The 25,525-nt window shown below is 50.2% G+C and overlaps 1 protein-coding gene and 2 non-coding genes across 3 annotated transcripts in view; all 3 read right to left on the bottom strand.

Annotated features, from left to right (window-relative positions):
- Positions 1-627: 627 nt before the first annotated feature.
- The window catches only part of LOC120792266 (putative protein TPRXL), a 38,062-nt gene continuing 13,164 nt past the window's right edge, over positions 628-25,525 (bottom strand). The window contains exons 2-4 of the mRNA XM_040131339.1: positions 22,186-22,263; positions 7,064-7,386; positions 628-840 (exon numbers count right to left, since the gene is read on the bottom strand). Coding sequence (XP_039987273.1) covers positions 628-840; positions 7,064-7,386; positions 22,186-22,234 — 585 coding nt within the window. The 5' untranslated portion in view covers positions 22,235-22,263. The remainder of the gene's footprint in view (positions 841-7,063; positions 7,387-22,185; positions 22,264-25,525) is intronic.
- Positions 21,112-21,203, bottom strand: trnar-ucu. The gene is given in 2 exon segments: positions 21,112-21,147; positions 21,167-21,203. It is a non-coding gene; the product is annotated as a tRNA-Arg (tRNA).
- On the bottom strand, positions 24,616-24,707 carry trnar-ucu. Its single transcript is given in 2 exon segments — positions 24,616-24,651; positions 24,671-24,707. It is a non-coding gene; the product is annotated as a tRNA-Arg (tRNA).

The following is a 25,525-nucleotide window of genomic DNA, read 5'->3' as shown; positions in this document are numbered from 1 at the left end:
GGTTTGTTTTTTTATCTCACGAAAATGAAACAGCAAACCCCTTTCGTGAGAGACGTTACGCCGCCGCAACTAAAATCTTTTACTCAGCACAATGAGGGAACCTACATGTTCATTCTGGATGTTTTTCCAGATTTCAGCAGATATTTAATTGGTCTTCCTACAAAATCGACTCGTCGCAGTGAAGCGGGTTTAACGTTTTTCCTGGTTCTTCTTAGGTGGTCTCAGTACTACTGGTTAAGGTTGGGGGAAGGTCGCGGTTTAGGTTAGAGGTCAGTAACATAAGCTCGTCCCGTCTGGTGTCGGGATGTTTGCGTGTTTTTCCCCTCGGTTTAGACCTCGAGTAGGTTACCCTCCCAAAACATAAAGGCTGCATGAAGCTGACGACTTATGAAATCAAGAAGCGTCTTTCCTTAATTTACGGCGATGCTGGTATCAATGCTACGAGTGTATTTTAACAGCAAATAAACAAATCTCTACCAACATGAATGTATGTTGTATCATGAAACCTGGAGACGATTAAAGTTTTTAAATCAGATGCTAACAGGCTAACAGGCTAACGGGCACCGAGTCTACTGTCTGGCGCACGGAGGAATCCGGCGAATCCCCCGAAGCTCCCGCTTGGTCACCTCAGCATCCTTCGCCGTGCGGGAAGAGCTGAGGGCAGCGGATCTGTAGGAGAACTCGTATCAGCAGCAGCCGAGCCGAGTCGAGTCGAGTCGAGTCGAGTCGAGTCGCGTCAACGGGTTCGTACAGGTCTGCAGCACCGAACGCTCTCGGCAGGGAGCTCATACGGCCACGGTAAAAGCCCCGAGGGGAAAACGCGATTCGGTCGGTCACCGCCTGGAACCTAGACCGCGTCACACAGCACTCAGGTGAGCTAGTAACAGTCGCCAAGGTCGAGATGCTTTGTTTACGCGGATGCCAGTTAGTTTTGTGATATAGAAGCCGGTGAGAGCTTTCGTCAGGGTCGGACTTTAGAGTGTGAGCTTACAGCTATTTTCCGGAGGCAGCACGAACCACCGTTAACTCGATTCACATCAAACTCAATAACTTTAATCTTCCTCTCACCTTAAAACCTTGAACATAACCATGAACACATTTGCCATGCTTTAGTTGCTAGGTGTAGATTTGGTAAATATGAAATTTAATGCTGTGTTGGTGAGTGTTTTTTTTAAAAAGATGCCGCCTGAGGAAGAGCACCGAGCTTGAGACACACTGGACTCCAGACCCGCTACGGATTCACATCTTATTTGTCTTCTTAATCTTATCAGAAGTCTGTATTTGTGCAAAGGTTCAGCTTATTAAATATCCTTCCTGTTTTTGAGGTGAGGCTCATTTTCGAATGTAGCTGTGGATGAACTTTATTTCTAGGAGTTTGCCTCCATCTGTTCTAGCTGCACCGTTTCTGTGGACGTAAACAGACTGAATTCAAAGGCTGCCTCAGGGTGAAGACGACGAACTCCGGCAGCTGCAGAAACTGAAGGAGATAAAGTCTCTCTCTTCGCTTTCCATCTATTCCTTTGTTCATTCTTGCTTCCTTCCTTCATCTTTCAGATTCACTCCTCCTTTTTCTCTTTTACCTTCCTCTGAGTCTTCTTGTCATTTTCTCTTTCTATTGCTTGTTTCTCCAGTTCTCTTCCCTTTTCTCACTCTCCCTTTCTCTCCTTCTCTCTTTCCCCATTTCATATTTATCTTTCCCTCCTTGTTTTTCTACTTTCCCCCTTCCTTGTTCCCCTAATCTCCCTTCAATCTCTACTTCTGCCCCCTTCTGCTTTCTCTACTCCCCCCCTCCCCTCATCTTTCTCTCCCCCATCTTTCTATTTCTCCCCCTCTCTCGTCCTCCACCTCCCCCTCAGTTTCCTGTCCCACTTGGCTGCGGGTCAAGAGCTGGATCCCCGCTGCACCAAATGTTCGCTCCACAACGGACTTTTCTCTCCTAGAAACCTCCAGAAAAAAATGTGTAAATCGGATGAAATTATTCCACTTATTTCTAATTGAGTTTTGCTTATTTCAGCAGTTTCCCGGAAAATTTCTCGAAATGAGGCAAACAGCTGGAGAAAACAAGCTTGAACTGATCAAAAACGAACCAGGTGCAGTGATCTCAGCTCACTGGCAGCAGAATTTCACTTTTATGGGAAACTTTTCTCAAAAAGTTTGAAGAAAATTGAGTTTAAAAGGGTCTGTCAGTGACAGAGGGGAGCTGTTTTCACTCTCTCGTTCCTTCTTTTTCTCTCTCCGTGTGTCTGCTTTGTCATTATTCTCAAACACACACACACACACACACACACACACAAGCCTATTATGGTAGTTGGTTCAGATTCCCAGTGAGCGTGACATCATGTAGCCTCAATCAAAACCAGACTTCAGCAAAACCTCAAATACAGAGAGCAGCAGGAATGAAGGCATTACATTACAGGACAACACACACACACACACACACACACACACACACACACCTATCATCTAACAGAGCTCCTTTCCATCAGGACAGAGGAATTCTGGGATCGTTGCTTAGACCCTTCTCTGTAAAGAAAGAAAGACAACATTTGTGACTGAGGCGTGGACGGACACTGTTTTTCCACGATGCAACACACGAGTGAAAGAATGTCCGTCGACGCTGCCGCAGCTCTGCTGAGAGTTTGGGCAGAAAAGAGTAAACGAATAAATCTCTGGAAATATATGTTCCATGCTGTTTGTGAGGGTTTCACTGTGATTGACATCCATTAACACATCCTGCACATCGTGTAACTGTCAAAAAAACACACTGTCAAAGATGGCTGGGATCTGAGTTTTATTCATTTTGGATGCAGGATCAAGTCCATGTATCATCCTTAGAAATCTGCTCTTCAATCAAGCCCGATTTGCCTTCTACTAATTTTAAGTGACTAGAGTTATAAATAACTCAAAACTGATTATTGGATGGTTATCTATCTACATATTTTGGGGGAAGGGCAGAAACCACTAGTATGGGCACCGACCAGACCGGTTTTATGGGTCAGTGTCGAACGCACTGACAAATTCAGCCGTGAGGTTTGAGGACTTGGGACACGATTTCTCGCCGGCCGTCGCAAGTTGGTCGCCGGTGATGGCTCTCCCAAAAAAAAATCCCCATCTTAACAAGTCATTAATCTGTTGTGGAGTCTGGAAATCTGGTTTTCCTTAAGCACTCTCCCGAAAAAATCAGGGGGCCAAGCTTGTTCCAACAGTTTCAACAATTTTCTTTTCAATGAAAAATCTCTTTTTCTGAATGTAATTCAGTCATTTTTTTTTTTTTGGTTTTTTTTTGCAATCTGTCTTGATTGAGGACTCTGATTCGGGGAAGGTTACTGAAAGAATATCACCGACGGCCTTATTTATCACTTATTTTTAGAAAATATATGTTTTTTTAGGACTCCCTAACATACAATGAAGCCAACGAAAACACGGATCTGATCTGAAAAGAAAACACTGAGCTGTCGACACGTTTTTTTAGAAGCAGATTCGGCCGATGGTCCTCTAATGAGCTGCTTCAGTGATGACTCGGAGCGAACGCCAGTCACGTGTGGTTCCTGAAAGTGAGCTCCGGATGAAAACAGAGCAGAGGAGAGAAAAAGAGGGTCAGGAAGGATCGAGCAAAGGAAGAAAAAAGATGTGGTGATGAGAGAGAGCTGGAGGTTCGTCCTCTGCAGAAGGTCAGAGGGAAAAAACTGACAGACAGCTGATAAACCTGATGACAGCACAGCCCTCAGCGTGTGTGTGTGTGTGTGTGTGTGTGTGTGTCATGGCAGAGGATGAAAGCGGCAGTAAATTCTCTCGTTTACTTCAAAAGGATGTTTCACACTCCAGTTGCACAGATGGAGGCAACACACACACACACACACAGCCTGGCTGACTCCTGGTGCACCTGGACCAAGGATGGATGAGACTCACTCAATCAAACAACGGCGTCAGTGAATTCTGTTGAATTCTTTTTTTCCCAATCAGAATTCCCTTTGATAACTTCGCTTTTTTAATACTGAGAATTCACCCCTCAGGTACACCGATACTGACTTCCCATAATGCAACCGGGCTGATAACGGTATAGCTGGGGTGGTTGTTTTTTAAAAGAGCTTCGATGAATACTGCATTTTTCTAGGAATTTCCCAGAGGAGCACTTAGGAAATAATGCATGCACCCATTGTGACTAGACGTGTTGCGTGTCAGTAGGTTGAGCTTTATATTAAAAATACGTCGCTGACAAATTGCAAACGTTGTAAAATACACAACAGCGAGACTTGCTTGATAGCCTGCTTGGAATCTTTCTCGCGAAAACGAAGGTTAATGTTTAGCGAGCATCCGTAGCCCTCATCTTATAACTCAGGAAGTAAAACGCTGATACTGAACCTCAAATGAAGCACCGACAGTTCTTGTGAGTTTCGTGAATTGGTCTTAGCCTTGCTGAACATTAAAAGGCGACAACACATGCAAAAAGACGAAGACATTAGACAGGGAGAGGGACAGGAGGACGATGAGGACAGAAACTATTAAATCAGTTGTGCACATCAGATGTTTAATGGCTTTTCTGAGTGAAACGTTTATTTTAACAGAAGAAAAGTTTCTAAAATCCTGAGTAAATGCAGAATGTGTCTGTCCATCCATTTTGCAATAGAGGGAGGAGGTATTTGTGTGTGTGTGTGTGTGTGTGTGTGTGTGTGTGTGTGTGTGTGTGTGTGTGTGGAGGCCAGCTGCAGGTAAACTGGCCCAAAGGCATTCACACCTGGCCAGTAAATCTAGGCTACAGCCAGCTCCTCCCAAACACACACACACACACACACACACACACACAGCTCTGTACTGTACTGTGGTGTCTCCACCCGGTTTCTGTTTGTTTCCTTCTGTAGACCAAAGCCGCATCGTGATTGGCTGCCGGGTGCTTTTAAGGAGCGCCAGCACCTTAAAATACAAAGCCATGGCCACAGCAACGAGGGCAACCGATCAACCGCCAGCCCTCGGTAACAACTCGGCAACAACTTGAACCGTGCTGTTACCACGTTACCACGGAGATGAGGTGCGGTCAGGTGCGAACCGCCGCCGCCGCCGCCGCCGCCGCCGCCGCCGCCGCCGCCGCCGCCGCCGCCGCCGCCGCCGCCGCCGCCGCCGCCGCCGCCGCCGCCGCCGCCGCCGCCGCCGCCGCCGCCGCCGCCGCCGCCGCCGCCGCCGCCGCCGCCGCCGCCGCCGCCGCCGCCGCCGCCGCCGCCGCCGCCGCCGCCGCCGCCGCCGCCGCCGCCGCCGCCGCCGCCGCCGCCGCCGCCGCCGCCGCCGCCGCCGCCGCCGCCGCCGCCGCCGCCGCCGCCGCCGCCGCCGCCGCCGCCGCCGCCGCCGCCGCCGCCGCCGCCGCCGCCGCCGCCGCCGCCGCCGCCGCCGCCGCCGCCGCCGCCGCCGCCGCCGCCGCCGCCGCCGCCGCCGCCGCCGCCGCCGCCGCCGCCGCCGCCGCCGCCGCCGCCGCCGCCGCCGCCGCCGCCGCCGCCGCCGCCGCCGCCGCCGCCGCCGCCGCCGCCGCCGCCGCCGCCGCCGCCGCCGCCGCCGCCGCCGCCGCCGCCGCCGCCGCCGCCGCCGCCGCCGCCGCCGCCGCCGCCGCCGCCGCCGCCGCCGCCGCCGCCGCCGCCGCCGCCGCCGCCGCCGCCGCCGCCGCCGCCGCCGCCGCCGCCGCCGCCGCCGCCGCCGCCGCCGCCGCCGCCGCCGCCGCCGCCGCCGCCGCCGCCGCCGCCGCCGCCGCCGCCGCCGCCGCCGCCGCCGCCGCCGCCGCCGCCGCCGCCGCCGCCGCCGCCGCCGCCGCCGCCGCCGCCGCCGCCGCCGCCGCCGCCGCCGCCGCCGCCGCCGCCGCCGCCGCCGCCGCCGCCGCCGCCGCCGCCGCCGCCGCCGCCGCCGCCGCCGCCGCCGCCGCCGCCGCCGCCGCCGCCGCCGCCGCCGCCGCCGCCGCCGCCGCCGCCGCCGCCGCCGCCGCCGCCGCCGCCGCCGCCGCCGCCGCCGCCGCCGCCGCCGCCGCCGCCGCCGCCGCCGCCGCCGCCGCCGCCGCCGCCGCCGCCGCCGCCGCCGCCGCCGCCGCCGCCGCCGCCGCCGCCGCCGCCGCCGCCGCCGCCGCCGCCGCCGCCGCCGCCGCCGCCGCCGCCGCCGCCGCCGCCGCCGCCGCCGCCGCCGCCGCCGCCGCCGCCGCCGCCGCCGCCGCCGCCGCCGCCGCCGCCGCCGCCGCCGCCGCCGCCGCCGCCGCCGCCGCCGCCGCCGCCGCCGCCGCCGCCGCCGCCGCCGCCGCCGCCGCCGCCGCCGCCGCCGCCGCCGCCGCCGCCGCCGCCGCCGCCGCCGCCGCCGCCGCCGCCGCCGCCGCCGCCGCCGCCGCCGCCGCCGCCGCCGCCGCCGCCGCCGCCGCCGCCGCCGCCGCCGCCGCCGCCGCCGCCGCCGCCGCCGCCGCCGCCGCCGCCGCCGCCGCCGCCGCCGCCGCCGCCGCCGCCGCCGCCGCCGCCGCCGCCGCCGCCGCCGCCGCCGCCGCCGCCGCCGCCGCCGCCGCCGCCGCCGCCGCCGCCGCCGCCGCCGCCGCCGCCGCCGCCGCCGCCGCCGCCGCCGCCGCCGCCGCCGCCGCCGCCGCCGCCGCCGCCATCGCATAAGGGGGGTGTCCTCCTCCTGTCGCCCTGGCAACGCAGACCCCACCTCCTCCTCCTCCTCCTCCTCCTCCTCCTCCTCCTCCTCCTCCTCCTCCTCCTCCTCCTCCTCCTCCTCCTCCTCCTCCTCCTCCTCCTCCTCCTCCTCCTCCTCCTCCTCCTCCTCCTCCTCCTCCTCCTCCTCCTCCTCCTCCTCCTCCTCCTCCTCCTCCTCCTCCTCCTCCTCCTCCTCCTCCTCCTCCTCCTCCTCCTCCTCCTCCTCCTCCTCCTCCTCCTCCTCCTCCTCCTCCTCCTCCTCCTGCTCCTCCTCCTCCTCCTCCTCATCCTCCTCCTCCTCCTCCTCCTCCTCCTGCTCCTCCTCCTCCTCGTCCTCCTCCTCCTCCTCCTCCTCCTCCTCCTCCTCCTCCTCCTCCTCCTCCTCCTCCAGGAACTCCACCTCCGTGTTGCGTCACCAGGGGGGTGAGGTCCAGGCTGATGTCCGAGCCGTTCCTCTTCGGCGTGGAGGATGACGAGAAGGACGAGGAAGCGTTGTAGGTCGGCAAGGCGCCATAAGGCAACGAGGAAGAGGAGGAGGAGGAAGAAGAGGAGTGGGAGGCGTCCTGCAGGGAGACTGAGGAGGCAGAGGAGGAGAGGGAGAGGGAGGGGGGACGCTCGCCATCGGAGCAGACGGTGTTGACGGAGGTGCAGGAGGAGGACGAGGCTCCTCGTTCGCCAGATGACATCATCCTACCCACAATCCCACTCAGAGACGAGACTGAGGAGGGACGCTTGGCGGCTGGAGAGAGACAGACAGAAAGACGGAAAGTTAGTCCATCAGCGGATTTCACCCACTGAAAACATCAAGAAAGCCCCGTCGTCACATGGAGAGAAACCGGCTCAACCCAGCAGAGACGTTAACAAAATGGTTTCCAGAAGATCAGTCCAGCACATCAGAGCGCATCGGTCCCGTTAGGACCTGCCTGATAAAGTATGTCTTTGCTCAAACAATCAAGTCAAGTCAAGTCAGTTTTCTCTATGTAGCAACCAAATCTTGGCAGAAGTCGTCTCTGGGCACTTTTCACACAGAGCAGGTCTAGACCGTGGATCTTCATGATATTAAAGTCCAGTTAGTACATGTGGACACAAAAGAGTCATCAAACTGGACGAACAAACAACCCAAAAAGCTCATTATGACTTGGTAGGACTCATTCGTGGTGGGGGTGGAAGACATGGCCAGAATTAATCCTGCGGTAACTGTTATAGATTTTTGTTTGTATTCATGTGGTGACGTTGTTCACCAAAGAATTCACATGGTAAAAAGTTAAATTCATGTTCATGAAATAAGCTTGTGCTAGTGTCGTGCTCCTCCCAAAAATAGGTCTCATTCCTTCGTGTGGGAAAAATTTTTCGGGCACAAAGACAATGGTCACAGTCAAAAGGACAGAGTGTGCGAGCAGAGTTTTGCAAGAGCAATGCGACATGTGTGCGTCAACCTGAAACGTCACCAAAATACAAACCGATGAAGCGACCAAGGTCGAGAAAACTGTGTCGAAATACACTGAACGCATAATGTGAACCATATTCAGAATCATCTGTGTATCTCATAGACACGGAGAGACTACGGAGGCTAGGCCCATGCCAAAGATACCAGTTCAATCCAGAAACAGAAAACATTAAATGAAATAAAACAAAACAGATTTCAATCGGCGAACAACACAAACAAGATGTTAAGCCCCAAATTGTAGCATGACAGGGATAAAAATACAGAAAGTTAAAAGAACTTCCTCAGTGGTCCCGGCCTGCTCCAAATCATGATCAACTCCAAACACCGCTGCGCCTCTGCTAGGCTGCAGACTTCCACGGAAACCGTGCGGTGTCAGCCCCTGCGCGTTGTACGGACGGTACACTTTCACTCAGATGCCAAGTACATTCACACGTCTCTCCTCTCGCCATTTCCTCTCAACAGTTCATCGCACATCAGCGCCACGCAAACAAAGAAGTGACGATTTTCGTGGTTCTTAACGGCAGAAACTTGCCTGTTTTGGTCTGAAAGTGAAAAAAGATCACCCTGTCTGTTCCGTCTGCATGAGGACAATGTGGAGCGCGTTAAAGAAGAGAAGCATCAATCAAATTCAGCTCCAAGTGAAAAAGCGACTCTTTTCATCCAGAATCGTGCAGCCCGAGCTTCGACCACGCAACCACAAACTGTACACACGAGAACAAAAAAAAGAAGAACTGACGGTCATCTTCCACTTTGGCTAACGCGCTTACTGCGAAAGGAGTTAGTCAACCAGTTGATCAGTTGATCAATCCGGGACGTTCCCCTCTGGGCGGCTGGCGCGGGCCGACGGCCGCCGCTGCCTCAAGCTTCATCAGCAAACATTGACAGATTAAAATGAGTGTGTTGCAGCTGACCTTGTTTGCTGCTCTGCTGTTCGACTGACTTATACAGCTGGCCGTTACACACACACACACACACACACACACACACACACACACACACACACACACACAGGTAATGTGTATGTGTTTCCCCCAGTGGAAGTAAACCATCCAGACACCTGCGCTGTTAAACTGTTCCCCATAACCTGCTGACTTACAACACCGCTAACGCAAACTGCGTGTGTGTGTGTGTGTGTGTGTCCAGACTCATTACAAGACATTCTACTCTCCCTCAAAACTCAAAACAACTTAATGCACCCGCCTACCTGCCAGTCAAACCGTTTTCCAGGTAACCTCTGCTCAGTAGTGGATTTGGGCCTGGACAGGAAGTACCGCCAAAAAAAAAAAAGACAAAACAAACCAAAAAAACCAAGCACCTAATCCATCAAATCAAGTACAGCTGGACTACAAACCTGCCATCTGTCAGAGTAAACAGGAAGTGTGTGTGCAGCAGAGCACAGCAGCAGTTTACCGCTGACTGACACAATTTTGATTCTTCCCTTTTTGTTAATTCGTCGTCCAAATTAAACAAAGGTGTCCTGAAAGTGAAATGAGCAGCACGCCGTTAGAGAATAACAGGATTTGTGTCGGCGCTCGTTGTCGTTCAAGGCAATTTCCATTCTCCGTACCGGCTCTGATGAATTTTACTTTTCATGTTTTGTCTTTAAAGCTCTCTGAAACGTAACAGGACAACTTCCCTGTGTTGAATGATCACGCATTTCCCCTGTTTTAGATGTTTACACGCATCCCGCGAAGCTCTGCAGCCGATCCCATGGGCTCCCTCTTTAAGGATTAGTTCGCCATTTGCCGAAACCCTTGTTCTCTTTCTTTCTGAGAGTGAGATGAGAGGATCAACGTCAGTCCCGTGTCTGGGCGTTCAGTGCAGAGTTGGCCTAGCTTAGCATAAAGACTGGAAGCAGGGGGGAAGATGCTAGCCCGGCTCTGTCCAAAGCTCAAAAATACACCCACCAACACCTCTAAGACCCCACGTACACTCAGCTGCTTTACACTGCCCCGGGCAGATCAGATAGCTACCGGATGTCAAAAAATCCGAGTGTAGTGCATTCAAGAAGCATTGAAGATGAACTGAAACCCAGTTGCTGCCCACATTCTAGCCAGATGGCGAAAAGATTTCAAAGCAACTGTCCAAGACGCCCACATACTCTTTACCCGTCCCAACTGTAACTGCGTCTGAAGTAACCTCCACCTGCTGTAGCGCTTCCACTATCTGGTCCCTGATCAGTCCCACCGCTGGACAGCCTGTGTGGGTGAAGGAGCAGAGTGAGTCAAGGCAAATAAACCTTTGTCACGTCGTAGTTCACAGCTACGATTCGTCCGTGGGTCTGTGCTGGAGCTGTGTCCCGACAAACACTCGATCTCTCACCAAACACGTCGACTCACATTCAACAATAAAATTTGACCTTTTCCTTTCGTCGTAACTTCACGAGACCCCATCATCATATCGTTTCCAGTTTCCACCCGAAAAACAGCACACCTGTCCCGACTGTTAGCGGAGACACACCGAGACGGAGAAGCATTTAAAGGTCATCAGTGTTGGAGTTCCAGACATCCCGGCGGGAGGAATTTCCTATATATTCCCATAAGACGCTCATTTTCTTCCATTTAGGTAACATTTTAGTACTTAGACAGCTTCATAACAGGACTACAGGTTCTTACAGGAATAGCTTTAACAGCTGCCTACAGTGCTGTACAGCAGTTAACCACGGTGAATGTAGCACAGACACGTGGTTTAGAAAGCCGTTGCGCTTTACTCCACATGAAGGGCTCATGTTCAATTTGGAAAACCACCGACATGTTTTACAAAAATGTTTTGGCTCTTAGTCGACATCCCTGACAGACTGAAGCCAGCGACCCCCAGGGTGCTTTAACCCGGCGTCACCAAATCGGAGACTCGTGAAAACGCGCTGCTTGTGTCAACTGCAAGTCGGAGTTGGGTCAAATGAAGACAGCCGGTTAGCGCCAGCGGCGGCCATGCCGCCATGTTACCGGATATGACTGGCACCACATAGCCCAATCAGAGAGCCAAACCTGGCCACATTTTCCCTGGCGGCCATTTAGGAGGCTTTTTTTTCATTTTGGTGAATGTGCCTGCATCTAACAACGTTAAACATTTCACCTTAACAACGATGCGACATTACACGTCCGGTTGCGAGCTTGTGGAAGACACGCACAGCTTTCACCGGGTTGGAAACCAGGTGGGTTTGTAAGTCCGGCACGATGTACCACATTAAAGATTTAACACACGCATAACATATCTTACAACAAAATGTGTGTGTGTGTTTCTGTGTGTGGCTGTGGAGAGTAACGTGAATACATTCATATCAAGTATGACTCAAGTGTGTTGTTTTTATTCGTTTTTCTCAAAAAACAAACTGCTGAAGTGAGCCCACGCACACGCACACACACACACACTCACACACACACGCACACACACACACACACACACGCACACACGCACACACACAGACACACACACACACGCACACACGCACACACACAGACACACACACACACAGAGCAAGAGAGAGAGCAAAAGAGAGAGAGAGAGAGAGCGGCAGCCGTTACAGCCTTATTTAGCCATGGCATTCACACATGCTTCAGTACTCGGTCGACATTACAGCAAAAGGCTGAGTCAAATAAGGTGTGTGTGTGTGTGTGTGTGTGTGTGTGTGTGTGTGTGTGTGTGTGTGTGTGTGTGTGTGTGTGTGTGTTTTATCAGTTTGTCTACTAAATCACTGGCTCCATTCATACTTCCTGTCTGTAATGAAGTGTCTCTACAGCGCAGCAAAACTGGCTGATACGGAAAAAGGGAAGGTCGATGGTGAAATCGGAATGACAAAGTAATGAGACAGCGAGAGCAGGTACTAGAATTAGCATTTTCAGAGTCAAACCGCAGCTTTGGTGCGCTACTAAATCCTTCAAGTTGAGAACTTCTTCCGTTACTGACACACAGAAGAACTATTTGTTTGCATAGTTTTGGACATTTTGAACATTAAATATCCCGGACTGTGGAAAATTTGGATAGTGGACCTCAAACGCTGATCAGACCCGAGAAGAATTTCCCGATCAACTGGCTCATTCACGGAGTTTCCCTGGTTTACTCACTTGTTTTCACACAAGCTGGAGTCATTGCTCGCAGGAGAGCAGGACGAGGCGTGCATTCAAAAGCTCCCTGTGTGTTTTAACACCGTGCTGCTGTCGTCTTTACGTTCATCTAAAATAATCAAACCTGGTGGGCCATTTCCACAATGAGGTGCATGTCTGAAAAGGGCTTAAAAGTCCCCTCCTATCCCTGCTGAGATCACTGCAATTTTTTTCCTTCTTATACTCCCTCCCTGCCCCCCGAGCTCTGTCTCTTATCAGGTCTGGTTCTGCTCCAAGACCAAAACCACCATGACTTCATCCCCAGTGCGTAAGAAACAGCGCCGACATGGGCGAGCGCCAACCTCGTCACATCATCTCATCATGTCCGCCGGGAGAGAAATGACGTGTTCGCAAAGGGGAAAATGTAAAAATGCAACATAAATAAATAACAATACGTAAATAAATCAGAAAGAAAAAGCTAAGAAATAGAGTCAGGACAGTCGAGCAAATGCAGACTCGGGTAAAAAAAAAAGAAAAACTCTGACAGATCAGATATAACCTTAAGTAAGTAGCATGTAAACAGAATGAAAAATGAAAGTAATGTGGAGGAAAAGAAAGAAAGAGCCACCGAGACTCAAAGTTTGATTATGAGTTCGGGTAAAATCCACCCTCTGAATTTTTGCCTCCCGACGCCTCAGCCTGGATCATGCTGTTTACACCACTGCTACACCAGGATAAATACACAAACACACGTCCTCGTGCAGCACTGCTGCAAAATGTTTACAGAAAGGAACCCGAATCGATCGACCCACCGACTGCTGACCACAAGAGGCACATTCATTTGGTTTTCTAGACCAGTGCTGGGGTTGGAAAGTCTTCCTGACCGCCAAGAATGAAGACGTGTCCACTTTGCGACCCCTCATCACATGTTCTGGCCTCGGCGTGGACGGGAGTCACGAGCAGCTTTCCCTCTTGCCCTTTTTAAGCGAAACAGGGAAAGCTGCTCACAACTTCCCTTGGTAAGGGAAAGAGGGAATGAGCAGCTTTCCCCTTTTAAGAGGCGTGGAGAGGTCGAAGCGTCCAGAAAATACCTGAAACAGCCACTATTCCAGACAGTCAAACTAAATCCAATGCTGAGCTCGGCTCCTACCACCCAGATTCCTACAGCTGACCGTCAACCTGCTCGGCAAAAATTGTTCAATCCAGGCCCGTACGTTTCTGGGCCCGTTTGTTTTGCACGTGGCCAAGAATGAACGGAAGAAAAAAACCAAACACATCAGTCACCAACGACTTGAAAATCCCACTGACGGAAACACAGCACGTCCTGCAGCACACGCACCGACCGGACAACCTGAAACCAGACCAGTCGAACCACCGGACTCTGGCTACGGTAGAAATGTAAGCACGCACATCAGAAAGGCTTCACAGAGTGACTGCATGGTTACTTACAGTTGGCAGGGTCGCTGCTTGTGTCAGTCAGTCCGCATGCTGGCTCTCTGTTCAAGCCACTGATTTTAACAAAACACTTCCTGTAAAAGACTGACTGAGGTCTGTCAGTCACAGTAAGACTGAAAAAAAAAACAAAACTGTTTCTCAACTGGTTTGATTTCCTGTTGTTGACTCTCTCGCTCTCTGTGTGTGTGTGTGTGTGTGGGTGGGGGCTGATTTTAACATCACCTTCTGTTGTCAGTGATTTTAATCCCATCTGGAGCGTATGTGGGTAATTTCTCACTCCCACCCCGGTGATAATTACGCACACAATCACCCGCTTGCTCCCTGTTTTCTGACTTTTTAAAGGTTCGTCGGGTGCAGGTGAGCACTGCTACTCGCTTTTTCGGCCTGTATTTGTTCACACTTTGTCAAATTGTCCCGCTGGAAGCCGCTGACCCGGCTGCCGTCAGCTCCTGTTTGCAGCGTACTCTCAGCCAAGTTCTGCAGCCTCTTTCTTTCAGTGGAATTCTGGAGCTTTATTCTGGAGGGACATCAGAGATGACGATATGTGCGGTAAGTGAACGTCACACTGAATCATATCAACATGTGTTTTGCGTTTTCGTGTTCAGATTGGAGAGAGTAATGTCCGAGAAGGAGGACAACACACCGTTTCTTTGCCTGCCCTCCAACTCTGCGGCGCCCCCTTGAGGAGGCCTTTTCTCTTTCTCTTTTGACTTTGCCCTGCTGAAATGTTCCATGCATACTTAATACCCCACCATGCACTGGCCAGTCAAATAAGTGGGAGCACACATTTTCTGGCAGTTGACTTTCCAAAGCGGGTGCTGTATTACTGCTGCTTATCTCACGGTCGTCACAACCAAAGACGAAATGACAGTCCAGAGTTGTAAAATCTGGAAATCGTAAACCTCTGTGCCGTGTTTTGACGTCCGATGAACCTTCCGGTCCTCAAATCTGTTTCTCAGAGTGGACTTCCTGGATTACGTGTCACCTGCACGTGGCACAACACAGGCCCACCAACACAGACCCTTAACAGGGAGCTATATGCAGTCCGAACGGCAGCAAACAAGCTTTGCGTTCAGGGGAAATTAGGATTCCATCCAAATATGTCCAGATCCCCTCAGTGAATCAGCAGTGGTCCGGCTCTTGAGGACCTCATTTGACCCAGCTTTGATCCTTGTCCTGGTTTCAGTGTTGTGGACCTGGGTTGATTTGAGTTGAGAATCACCTTCAGTTTTGTCCTCTAACATATCAGTTTGATCCGTTTCATCCTAACAACATTAAGGGACCGGAGACCGTTCCTTGAGGAACTCCTTCATCGTTTCTTTGCTCTTTAAGCCTGGTTTTACCCCCGTTGTCCTTGGACACGTGGAGAGTCTTCAGACACGAGTCCTCATGTTCCAGCGCTGCAAAGTCTGACAGGAACATGAACCTTTAACCACAGATCAAGGGGAACACATGTTTCTGTCTCTGTGTTACGTAACAGTTAGTGCGACTGTACCTCTGAGGCCGACGCCCACCCTAAAACATAATCCACACAGAGAGACGGACCTCTGGGAGCTGAGGTTACATTTAGGGAGACAAAATGATCAGTAGTGCAAAATTAAAAGGTCCTATGGGGGTTTTTAAAGGGTAAGCAGTTAGATTAAGTCCCTGGTTGATCTCGAACCTGATCTAGACATGGCATACGTAACAGAGAAGGTTTAACACTGAGGATGCTTTTTATTTGATCTGATTTTACCAAGGTCCAATTCCTTAAAATGGACACAAGGCATTTCAATCATTGTAAAGAAGTCTAATCCTCTGGTAATTCATGATATTTTTGGTTGTTTAATCAAGATGAGATGGTTTCAGATTGAGAAAAGATTCATTTTTAGATTTATATGCTCACGATATATATGCGGATCAAAATGCAGTTATTTCCTGACTAATCAGTCAATGGGTTATCAGTTTGAACGGCAGCTAAATGAATCAGATCAATGAAAGGTTGTCGAAGACTCATTTCAGGATATCAACCCTTGTGAAAAACAAGCAAACAGTGAGGGGATCTGCATCTGCGAGTGAGCCGTGAGTGTCATTTTGAGGTGGAATTCCCCTTTAAACACACGCTATGAAACCATAAGGTGGAGTGGATTCCAGCGCGTGTGTGATTACAGTAATAAGAGAGCAGCTCCTCGCTGTCATTATGTGTTCGACTGTGACGTAACACGTCGGAGCTTCAGCGCTGAAGTTTCTTAGAAAAGAACAAATCGCAGCCTGTTTGAGACACTTTTCGACAAACTGCAGCACGTGGACCTGCAGCACAGGGCAGGAGGCTTCAAGGAAAATGCCCCGACCAACATTGTGACCAGGATTTACACTGTGATTCATTCTTGCGAATTCAACTTTACTGAACGAGGTATAATTATGCAAACCATTATCACAAATTGATCATGTTTTTATATGAATATTCAAATTTTTTTAAAAGTTTATTTTAATTTTTTTACATTGACTATCACCTAGATTGTTTGTCTAGGAAAAGATTCCTCAGCCTTTTACTCTGTTCAGAAGACACAGTGCACTCAGATTTTTTTTCCCAACATTACCTGTCACACAAAATGGGTTCGTCCTCTCCCACAAAATGGGCAAGCGTAAAAAAAAAAAAAGCTCCAGAAACCGGCTCGAGTTAACTAGAATGAATTAGCGACAGCTCAGTAAATCTCCCTGTGACATTTGTTATTGTAGCCGGTGAAATCGACAGCAGCCAACTCAAACTCTCCCTTGCTACGGCTTCTCAAGAAGTGGTTATTTTATGTGAGTTATAATTAAAATCCAGACCTGATATTTGATTCCCTGCAAATCATGATTTAGGCAAAAGACAGACAGAAGATTTTAAAAAAAACAAAGAAAATATCAGAAAAGAAAAAAGCAAAAGAAGAGATTTTGATAAATGGCTGACACCCCCCCCCCACCAAAGTCACAGCTGGGCCTGTTTGTAATGGAATTATAAACTTGCGCACGATACACCAGATGCAACATTCGCACACATAATAATTATTTCTTGAAAATATGTTCATTTGGGGCCTTTCATTTCCCCTGAGGTTGTCTTGTCAGGCAGCTGGTAAATTCAATCTGCCTCCCCCCACAAACTCCAACAGTCAAATCTCAGCTATTTTTACCTTTGTTACCGGACACGTTTGATTGAATCCTCCCAGAAATCAACTGATATTCAGATCATCGGTGAGTTACTGAGGCCGTCAGGAAGCTCGTCCAAACATTCCAGCTGTGCGACACTCGCCTCATTAGATGCAGAAATGCACCCTGTTGTTGTTGGACAGGTGTCCCTGAACTCTTGCTGCTGATAAAGGATCAGCTGCCGCTGCACGGAGACGATGATGAAATGTGTGTGAGAGCAGCTTACCACGGCATCTCCTCTCCACCACATTCAAAAACATCGACTCGAACCCAGAGCTAATACTTTAAAAGATAACAAATGGGAGAGCGACAAAGAAACGGGGAGACAAGGGGGTGATGAAACCACAGCAAATGTTTCAACGGGGTGGGGTGTAACTTTAAACCAGATGTTTAAATAGCGGGAGTGTAACTTTAGGCTCAAACTCAACACGACAGCTTGACCCCCTGCGGGAGAAACTAAAACATGCGCAGACTGTGTTTAAAAGACGAGAACATTATTGAGGATTAAGCCTGTCAACGGTGAGACGTCAGACTGACGGCAGACTAATGCGAGTCCCGCGTTCCGCGCGGCGATGCTGGTCACGGGGAGCGGTTCGCGTACGGTGCAGATTGTCTCAGGTTCGCCACCGTCCGCAGTTTACGGAACAATGAATACCCATCAGCCACCCCGCAGCTGTTCGGTCAGAAAATCGCTCAGCAGCCTCAGGGAGAGCACCGTGAGCAGGCACATCCAAAAACCTCAACCAGGCGGAGCGAGCGGCGAGGAAGATGAAGAGGAGATGGTTCGAGGGGACGATCGGCCGGCCACAAACACGGCGAGAGACTGTTCGACACATGGGGGAAGGGAGCGTCTGGTTTCTGCAAAGAGTCAAAGAGTTTCTGTGTGACAGTCCCTTATAGCCCTGAGCCGGCTTCTCTGTCCTCTGACAAACACAAAACACACGCTCCGATGCTGCTGATGTTACAGGTCCCTCGTGCAGTTCAAGTCACCAGGGGACGTCTCCTCGCAGCAGAGACGCTATGCCACACACAGAGTCCGCAGTCAACAGGGCTGGGCGAAGCGAGACGACGTCTTTCTGTCCTGAAAAGGTCTGGCTACATCTTCCTCTCTGCACTACCCCATCGACTGATAATTAGGAATATGTTCCACTGTCGACCAACATGACGAAAAAAGTTTTTAATGAGCATATCTGCCAGATGTTCACCGACAACACGTTTCATTTGATTTCCACCGAAACGTCTGATCCTGCAGCTCAACATCCACCTGTAGAGACTCCAGCGTCATTAAACCGGCGTGTGGTTCTGGTTAGACTCTCACAGCACCTGGTTCAGGTTCAGGGAAGATCCTGGTCTGGTTAGACACAGAAAAGGTTCACAGTGACTTCAGACCCAACCTGTTTATTTACACTGAACCAAAACCTCCATCTTTCCCGAACCTCATCCAAAGCGCTGCTGTTGTCTAAGCCGCGGGCGGGACTCTGGATGCGAACCTGCCCTCTGGTCTGACAGTTGTGCGTTTGTGTGCCCACCACCATCCACCACAACCACGTCTCTGTGACTCTGCTGCCTTCATTGCTGGGTGGGGGGGAGGTTTCCCACAAATCGCACCCTGGCTCCATTCATCCATAAAACGCGTTGCTTCTGATCCCGTCAGAGATCATGTTTCCTCAAAAACGTTGAAGTTTAGTTGTATAGAAACATTATTTCTAGAAGACAGGGTTGTTGTTGGTGTGTATAATCGTTGTTGCTACCTCTTTGGGACCTTTTCCGGAATAAACACCACCCTTGTTGGGACCAGTAGTCCTCATGGGGACCAAATGCCGATGAGGTCATTCTGAGGTCCTGGTTTGGGTTAGGGTGCCCAAAATAAAGGAAGTCGGTGCAATGTCCCAACAAGGATAGCTGCGCAAACCTGTGTGTGTGTGTGTGTGTGTGTGTGTGTGTGTGTGTGTGTGTGTGTGTGTGTGTGTGTGTGTGTGTGTGTGTGTGTATGTGTGCGCGCACGCCCTTTTGTTTGCACGTGCATTGGAAAGTGTCTTGGGGCTGCAGCAGAGATAAAGTGTCTTGTTGACGGAGACGGAGACAGGAAAGGAGTCTTCTCGGAGCATCGTTTACATTACAGAGGGACTGACGTCGTGGCCCACCCACATGACCTTCGACCCCTCCACAGCACTGTGCCGCACGCTCCTCGACACTAGAAACACGCGCACACTTCCTCTCAGCTTCCTTGTGTTTCCATTCATTCGTCCCGTCATAAGTGAACTCCCACAAACAGTCGGCTGGGTTTACATCACCGTGTACTTCACGTTCCCCCCGATCCTCGTCCAACTCATCCAGCAGTTTTTAGACCGATGTCCTTGCTTCCGGGCAGCCTCGGGTTTCAGCCCCTTCCTCTGAAATTCAACTCGTCCGGGGATATCACGGAGGAATCTTCAGGGGCCGTTTTTAAGGCGTAGGTCTAGTAAAACAACATTTTTCTCATCATCAACAAACTTCCTGAAGTTTGCCTGACCACGGTCGGAGGACTAATGAAGTGAGTACAAATGATGCACAGGATTTATTTTGCTCTCTCGCAGTCAAGAGTTTATGATCCAATAGAGTGGATAAGACTTTCTGCGGTGCAAGAAAGTATGTGAAACGTACGAAATGCATGTGTGATGAATTCACGTGTAGGCTCAAGTGATTTATCACGGCACTGAATGTTATGTTACATGTCAAATTCACGTTTTCAAGGGGGGAAAATTCCCACGTTGGTAGGTGCGATCATCGCATATTTCAGATGTGGAGTGTAAGAAATCACAGGGGAAAGAAACACATCACTCAACGGATTAACCTTTAGGCACATGTACTTCATCACACGCGAAATGCCGTTTCACGTGTGGCGAATAGTAATTGAGTCCTATTTGGTTTTCTGACATTTCTCATGAAAAAGAAAAAGAAGAAGTACACGTGGTCTCTGGCCAAAACGTAATATTTCACACGTGAAAACATGGATTAACATGCTTCTCTGTTGAGGGAATGCAGAGAAGAAAAACCATTATACCCTTTTTTCCACCACAGGTTCCTATAAAATCGGAAAAAATGGCTCCTGACTGGTGGACTTTAACTCTGTAAACTACTGGCTGGCTGACTAATTCTGGGAAAAATGCCGGTTCGTTGCCTGCTACATGTTTTCTGATGGTATTTTCTAAGCGGGGAGGCTTCAGAAACCAGCCAATCGGGGACAAGATCACAACTGGAGCTAAAACTGTTTGTCTCCCCTGCTCTGCGCACTCATACTTTCTGCCCCTTGTCTCCCGCTTCCTGGTGCACCCCCCTCCCTTTCTCCTCCTCCCGCCTGTTTCTATTCTATCGTTCATCTTGCCATTTTTCTGCATCCTTATCTAGGGCGTTCTCTCTATTTTCTGCTTCGTTCTTTTCTATGGTTATAATCAACAGATCTGCTGTGGCATTTTATTGTGTGTGTGTGTGTGTGTGTCACGCCAGAAACATTGTTCAGTTTTACCCTTAATCGCCACAAACAATACAACTTCCCGCACACAGAGTATATTTGTGTTTGTGTGTGTGTGTGTGTGTGTGTGTGTGTGTGTGTGTTGGTTTTACATGACTGCAACAACCAGTGGTGTGTGCACAGACTGTTTGTTGGTGTGCAAACATGTTGCCTGTGTTATAATCGTAAAGTGTTTTAGACTGTGCTGAAATGTACGAGTGCTCTGGTATGTTCCTGTGTGTGTGTGTGTGTGTGTGTGTGTGTGTGTGTGTGTGTGTGTGTGTGTGTGTGTGTGTGTGTGTGTGTGTGTGTGTGTGTGTGTGTGTGTGTTGTGAATGCTAACTATGGAAGCCAATATAACAGCATGGTGGCTGTGTGTAATTACACATCATTACTGAGCCTCTCTGTGTGTGTGTGTGTGTGTGTGTGTGTGTGTGTGTGTGTGTGTGTGTGTGTGTGTGTGTGTGTGTGTGTGTGTGTGTGTGTGCGCGTGTGTGTGTGTGTGCGTGTGTGTGTGTTATTGTTGTGTATAATAGCAGTCCGTTCTGCTCGGCCTCTCTCTGGTTTGGTGACAGGAAGTCACAGCTCAGACGAAGCTGAGCCGAGACTCTAAACACTGAAATAAGTCTGGATGAAACGACTTTGAACGGGGACCAGCTTCATGGGAAAAAATCAACCAAACTACACAACTGCAACAAAACTATGCAGAACTCCTCTAATTAATATTTGTATATTAACAGTGAAACCAAATGTTTCCTTATTTTGATAGAAGAATGAAATGCAGACAATGTTCCTGCAGTTGAAAAGTACTGGGAATACAGAGCTTCTGTCTCTGTACCAATTAGTTGCCTGTAAACTGTTTGACTCTGGTGGGACTCGAACCCACAACCTTTGAATTGCTTGTCCTGTTCTTGTCTAGAAGTCCAACGCGCTATCCATTGCGCCACAGAGCCACATTCCCATGGGGGCCACATGTTATATAACTACCAAACAAACCCACTGACTCACTGACTGACTTCGCTGCCAATCAAACCAAAAACAACCCTGGGTTCGGACAACGCTACAATTGTCAGTCGGAGGTCCGTGGGTTTGAGATTTATAAAACCCAGGGACAGGATTTTACATCTCACCTTTTGTCTGCAAAGATCCAAAGGTAAAAATTTGAAATACACTGTTCTCATTATGAAAAATTCTAGCAGGAATATACGCTTCATTTCGAGCGGCGTTGTTGTCCGTCTGAATGAGTAGATATGGCCCAGGAGGGTAAAGTGCAGGTTGGTTCTTGTGGCCGACATACAAGTAAAGGACCTGTGGTTGAAAAAAGGGCCACGAATCCAAATCCGCTCCGCATCTCTATGGTGCCGCCCTAAAAAGACCAGCTGGTGGGAGTCAAACCCACAACCTATGAACAACTTTTCTGGCGCTTAACTAACAGTCCAACGTTCTATATACTGTTCCACAGAGCCACAACTTCCTTCTAGTGGCAAACTTCTATTTGAGCCACTTGGTTGCCCCTAGTTTTTCCGTAATTTTGACGCATTTCTATTTCTTACAATTCCACTATGCTTCCATCTCAAATTGAAGGGTTACTCGCGAATCCACTATCATTTCCAAAACGAAAATGCTTCACAATTTGATGCAAGATATGCACAGACAGATTGTAAGCCATCTTTTTAAAACACTGCTTCCCATTTCAAAATGCTAGCGTCCACCTGATGGCCCTAAGTCCAGTGCTCCCTCTCTTTTAGCTCTCGTTTTGGTCTCCACCAGCTCCTGAGGGAAACATCAGGCTCTTTAGCTGCAAAATGCTCCGCTACGTTCACCAGCCGGTCTCTGACTGGGTCTGTCTGCTGTTTGCTGCTGAGCAGGTAGCGGACGGTGGCTTTTTACAGCTTGTTTGATGAAAACTGCTGCCCCCCCCCCGTGCCCGTTTACCTGTGCTACTAGACGATCGCTGGCTGCCACGCCGTGACCCCTCAGGCATGGTGTGATGATGTCACAGGAAGTAGAAACCTGGAGAAAAATGATGAGAAGAATGGTTAGCTTCCACTCCCACAGCTTCCACACTGACCCTGGCTCATCCTGGTACACAACATCCTAGTGCAGCTTTTCTCTCTGGCCTCTTTCTTCTTCTTCCTCTTTTTCTTCCTTTCAAAACATGTCACAGCATAAAAGCAGAGCGGTAGCGCAGAGAGATTTCACACACAGAGACGACGGAGGTAAAACACTTTATACGTCTTTGTCTAACAGAGCAGAGGAGACAAAGAGAGGCAGTCCATGCTAAAGAATTCTTTCTTTTCTTCTGTAAAAAGACTGAGGACAGATGTAATGTTTGGCTGGAAGACAAGAATGTGGTCTCTTCTCTTAACTGCTCTGTGTGTGTGTGTGTGTCTGTGTGTGTGTGTGTGTGTGTGTGTGTGTGTGTGTCTGTATGTGTGTGTCCACTACAGGATAACAGCCTCCTACAAAGTAATTGATACAGTAGAACAGGTTGACCCAATTAGTCTATTGTACATAAACTAGTGTTTCTGCAGCTGTCTGCTAAAAGACGGGGAGATGTGGGTCAGATGGGGGAGTGAGGGGTAGGTTGAGTGGGTCGGGGGGTGTAGGGGGGTCGGACAGTGTCAGTAATACAAGCCAGATGCCGGACAGGTCTGCAGGTTGCAGGTTTAAATCCCTGTGCCTGTTATGGAAACATCTGCAGGTTCCCCTTCATGTGGTGCTGAGGGTTTTCCCACATTTAAAGACCCTTGTGAATTAATGTGTGGGAAAATGATGTAGGAACTGGATTCCTAAAAAAAAAAAAATGGTTACATGTACAGTAGAGTGACATGTGGACTCTTTTTTGTAAGGCAGTTTTTATGCCCACTTTAAATTTGGAGACGTCACATAAAGCAGAGCAGGTCAGGCTTCACAATAATAAATATGGATCCAATGTTTAGACAAGGATGTGGTTCAAAATACATATTCACATTCAAATGACTCAAAACACCAAACCTTTCTCTAAATTTCTGCTATTGTGGCTTTTAAAGCATAAAAACATGTGTTACCTTCTCATTTTCCATTTTTATTTTTCAACTTGAAGCCTTAAGTATAAATTCAATGAGAAACTCAGCCTACCGGTGGATCTTTAGAGGAAAATGCTGTTGTTTCCTAACTCGTTACCGTAAACGAGGAGGCTGCTCTGTAAAACCTATTGAAAGTTTAGAATAACCTTCAAACATTTTCTTTCATTTCACCTTCCGAAACCATCAGTTCGTCGTTCAAAAATCCTCATGTACTTAACATGTTGTGAACTTATCAACCATACTGCCTCTGCACCGTGGACACGTAGAGCTCATTTATCTGACAGCACAACGAGCCTACAAGACCAGACAAAGGCCCGGGTGTCGCGCCACGTGGTTAACTGTCAAGATGTAAGTCGAATAAATAAGGTCAGGGGGCTGTAATTAAAGAAAACGTCTAGACATACCAGCTTATCTTATAATTGTGAGGTGGCCGCCCCACAACACACCCTAGCTCCTCGTCGTCACACACGTCCGAGGTGGCAAGTGAGACAGCTCCCACCGATCTGAGACGACGAATCACGGTGCGCTTTGCTCGTTAGCCCGCTACGTCGCAACGAATGGGGAAGAAAAGTGCAGTTTCCACACGCACAGCAACTGATCTCAGAACGGCGGAGGCTGCGTCAGTGGCAGCTCGACGAGCACGCTTGCCTGAGGCCACCGGGGTATTTCCAGGTGCATCCGTTTCAAACACACCTCATCTGGCGCTCACATACGCACGCCGCGGTGACCGGCCGTGGCGGCGGACCCACGCTCTCACTTACATCACAAAAGCAGTGTGTGTTTGTGCGCGCCGCATCTCATTGCCGCGGCAACAGGACAGGCAGACTGTATACAGACGTCAGCGACATTCAAATGAAACAGAGGTGTCAGACGCGCCACAGCTCCCAGTACCTTGCAACATTACCGGAGAAAGCCAGAGTAGGACAGGTCAGCGGTCGGAGGTCACAGCTCAGCTCCTCTCCCTCTAGATGACCCCCCGCCCCCATGGGTTCTGTTTCTGTGAATTTACTGTTTAAGAAACTAATCCAGAGAACTGAAGGGAAACTTGCAGGTTGTGTTGCAGGTGAATCTTTTCAGACGGACGATGAAAGGAGCCAGTGGAGCAGAGGCCTACACATGATGAAACGAACTTCCACATCACCGATCGCTCAGGCAACCAGTCAGGTGCCGTGACTCTCTCAACCTGCGGGAGTTTGGCCTGATTCCGCACTTGGTCGAGTGGAAGTACTTCAGTAAAAGGCGGCTTAGACCGGACGATGGCTGCCTGGCATCAGGCAACACAGCACCAGTCGCTGAATGACTCTGGTGGGACTCGAACCCACAACCTTTGAATTGCTTCTCCTTTGCCTAACTAGAAGTCCAACGCGCTTTCCATTGCGCCACAGAGCCACACGTGTATAGGTTCCCCTCTTTTTGACGCTGCTGTCTGGCTCGCTTCAGTCTCTTTATTTATCTTTATCCTTTTTCTTTTTTCACTTGTGATCTGGAACCTAACATGGGAGCGCACATTGTTTTTCCAAGCATATTTTTATTTTTGTTTCACAAGATCCCCCCGAAGCTGCCTAACCAACCAAAATTTGTTCTACACTTCTGTCGTTCATTGCAGGACGATAGTGCCACTGAACACCGCATTTCGACAGCTGGCAATTTCACACCGACTACACTGAATTTCATCCCCAGTCCGGCGATAGTCAGCAGTTTTGGCAGTCGGGGAGTGTCAGTCCGAGGAGAACCGAAGCACGGGCACCAACCTGAAGCGCTGATGATGACAGATTATTGATCATCAGTTTGGCTTCTTTGGCTTTGGAGCTCGGTGGCGCAACGGACGTCACATCGGGCGTCTTAATAACAGAGTGTAGAAGTGATTCAAAGGTTGTTGGGTTGAGTCCCACCAGAGTCAAGCTCCGGAGGACACCTTTTAACGTTCGGCACCTGCCGCCGTGTGTTCAGGTGGGAGAAGAACACGCTGCCCAATCAACAGCTCAAACGCAGCTAATTCACTTCTCCTCTAACACGGCACGTACGGTTCATGGCTGCGAAACGCCAACCCATTGGCTATACTTTCAAAATGAGCAGCTAAAACCGCTACTTCCGAGCATTAGAGATGACCGATGAACTGCCGGAGCCGCCGGCCACCGAAATTCTAATCTATATACCTGTTAGTTGATGGGTAAAGAAGAAAGGCGACAGCGTGCCGTGCTCAGACC

The sequence above is a fragment of the Xiphias gladius genome, chromosome 7 (genome assembly GCF_016859285.1).
Source record: "Xiphias gladius isolate SHS-SW01 ecotype Sanya breed wild chromosome 7, ASM1685928v1, whole genome shotgun sequence".
NCBI classification, from domain to species: domain Eukaryota; kingdom Metazoa; phylum Chordata; class Actinopteri; order Istiophoriformes; family Xiphiidae; genus Xiphias; species Xiphias gladius.
This window is presented reverse-complemented; position numbering and strand designations above follow the sequence as displayed.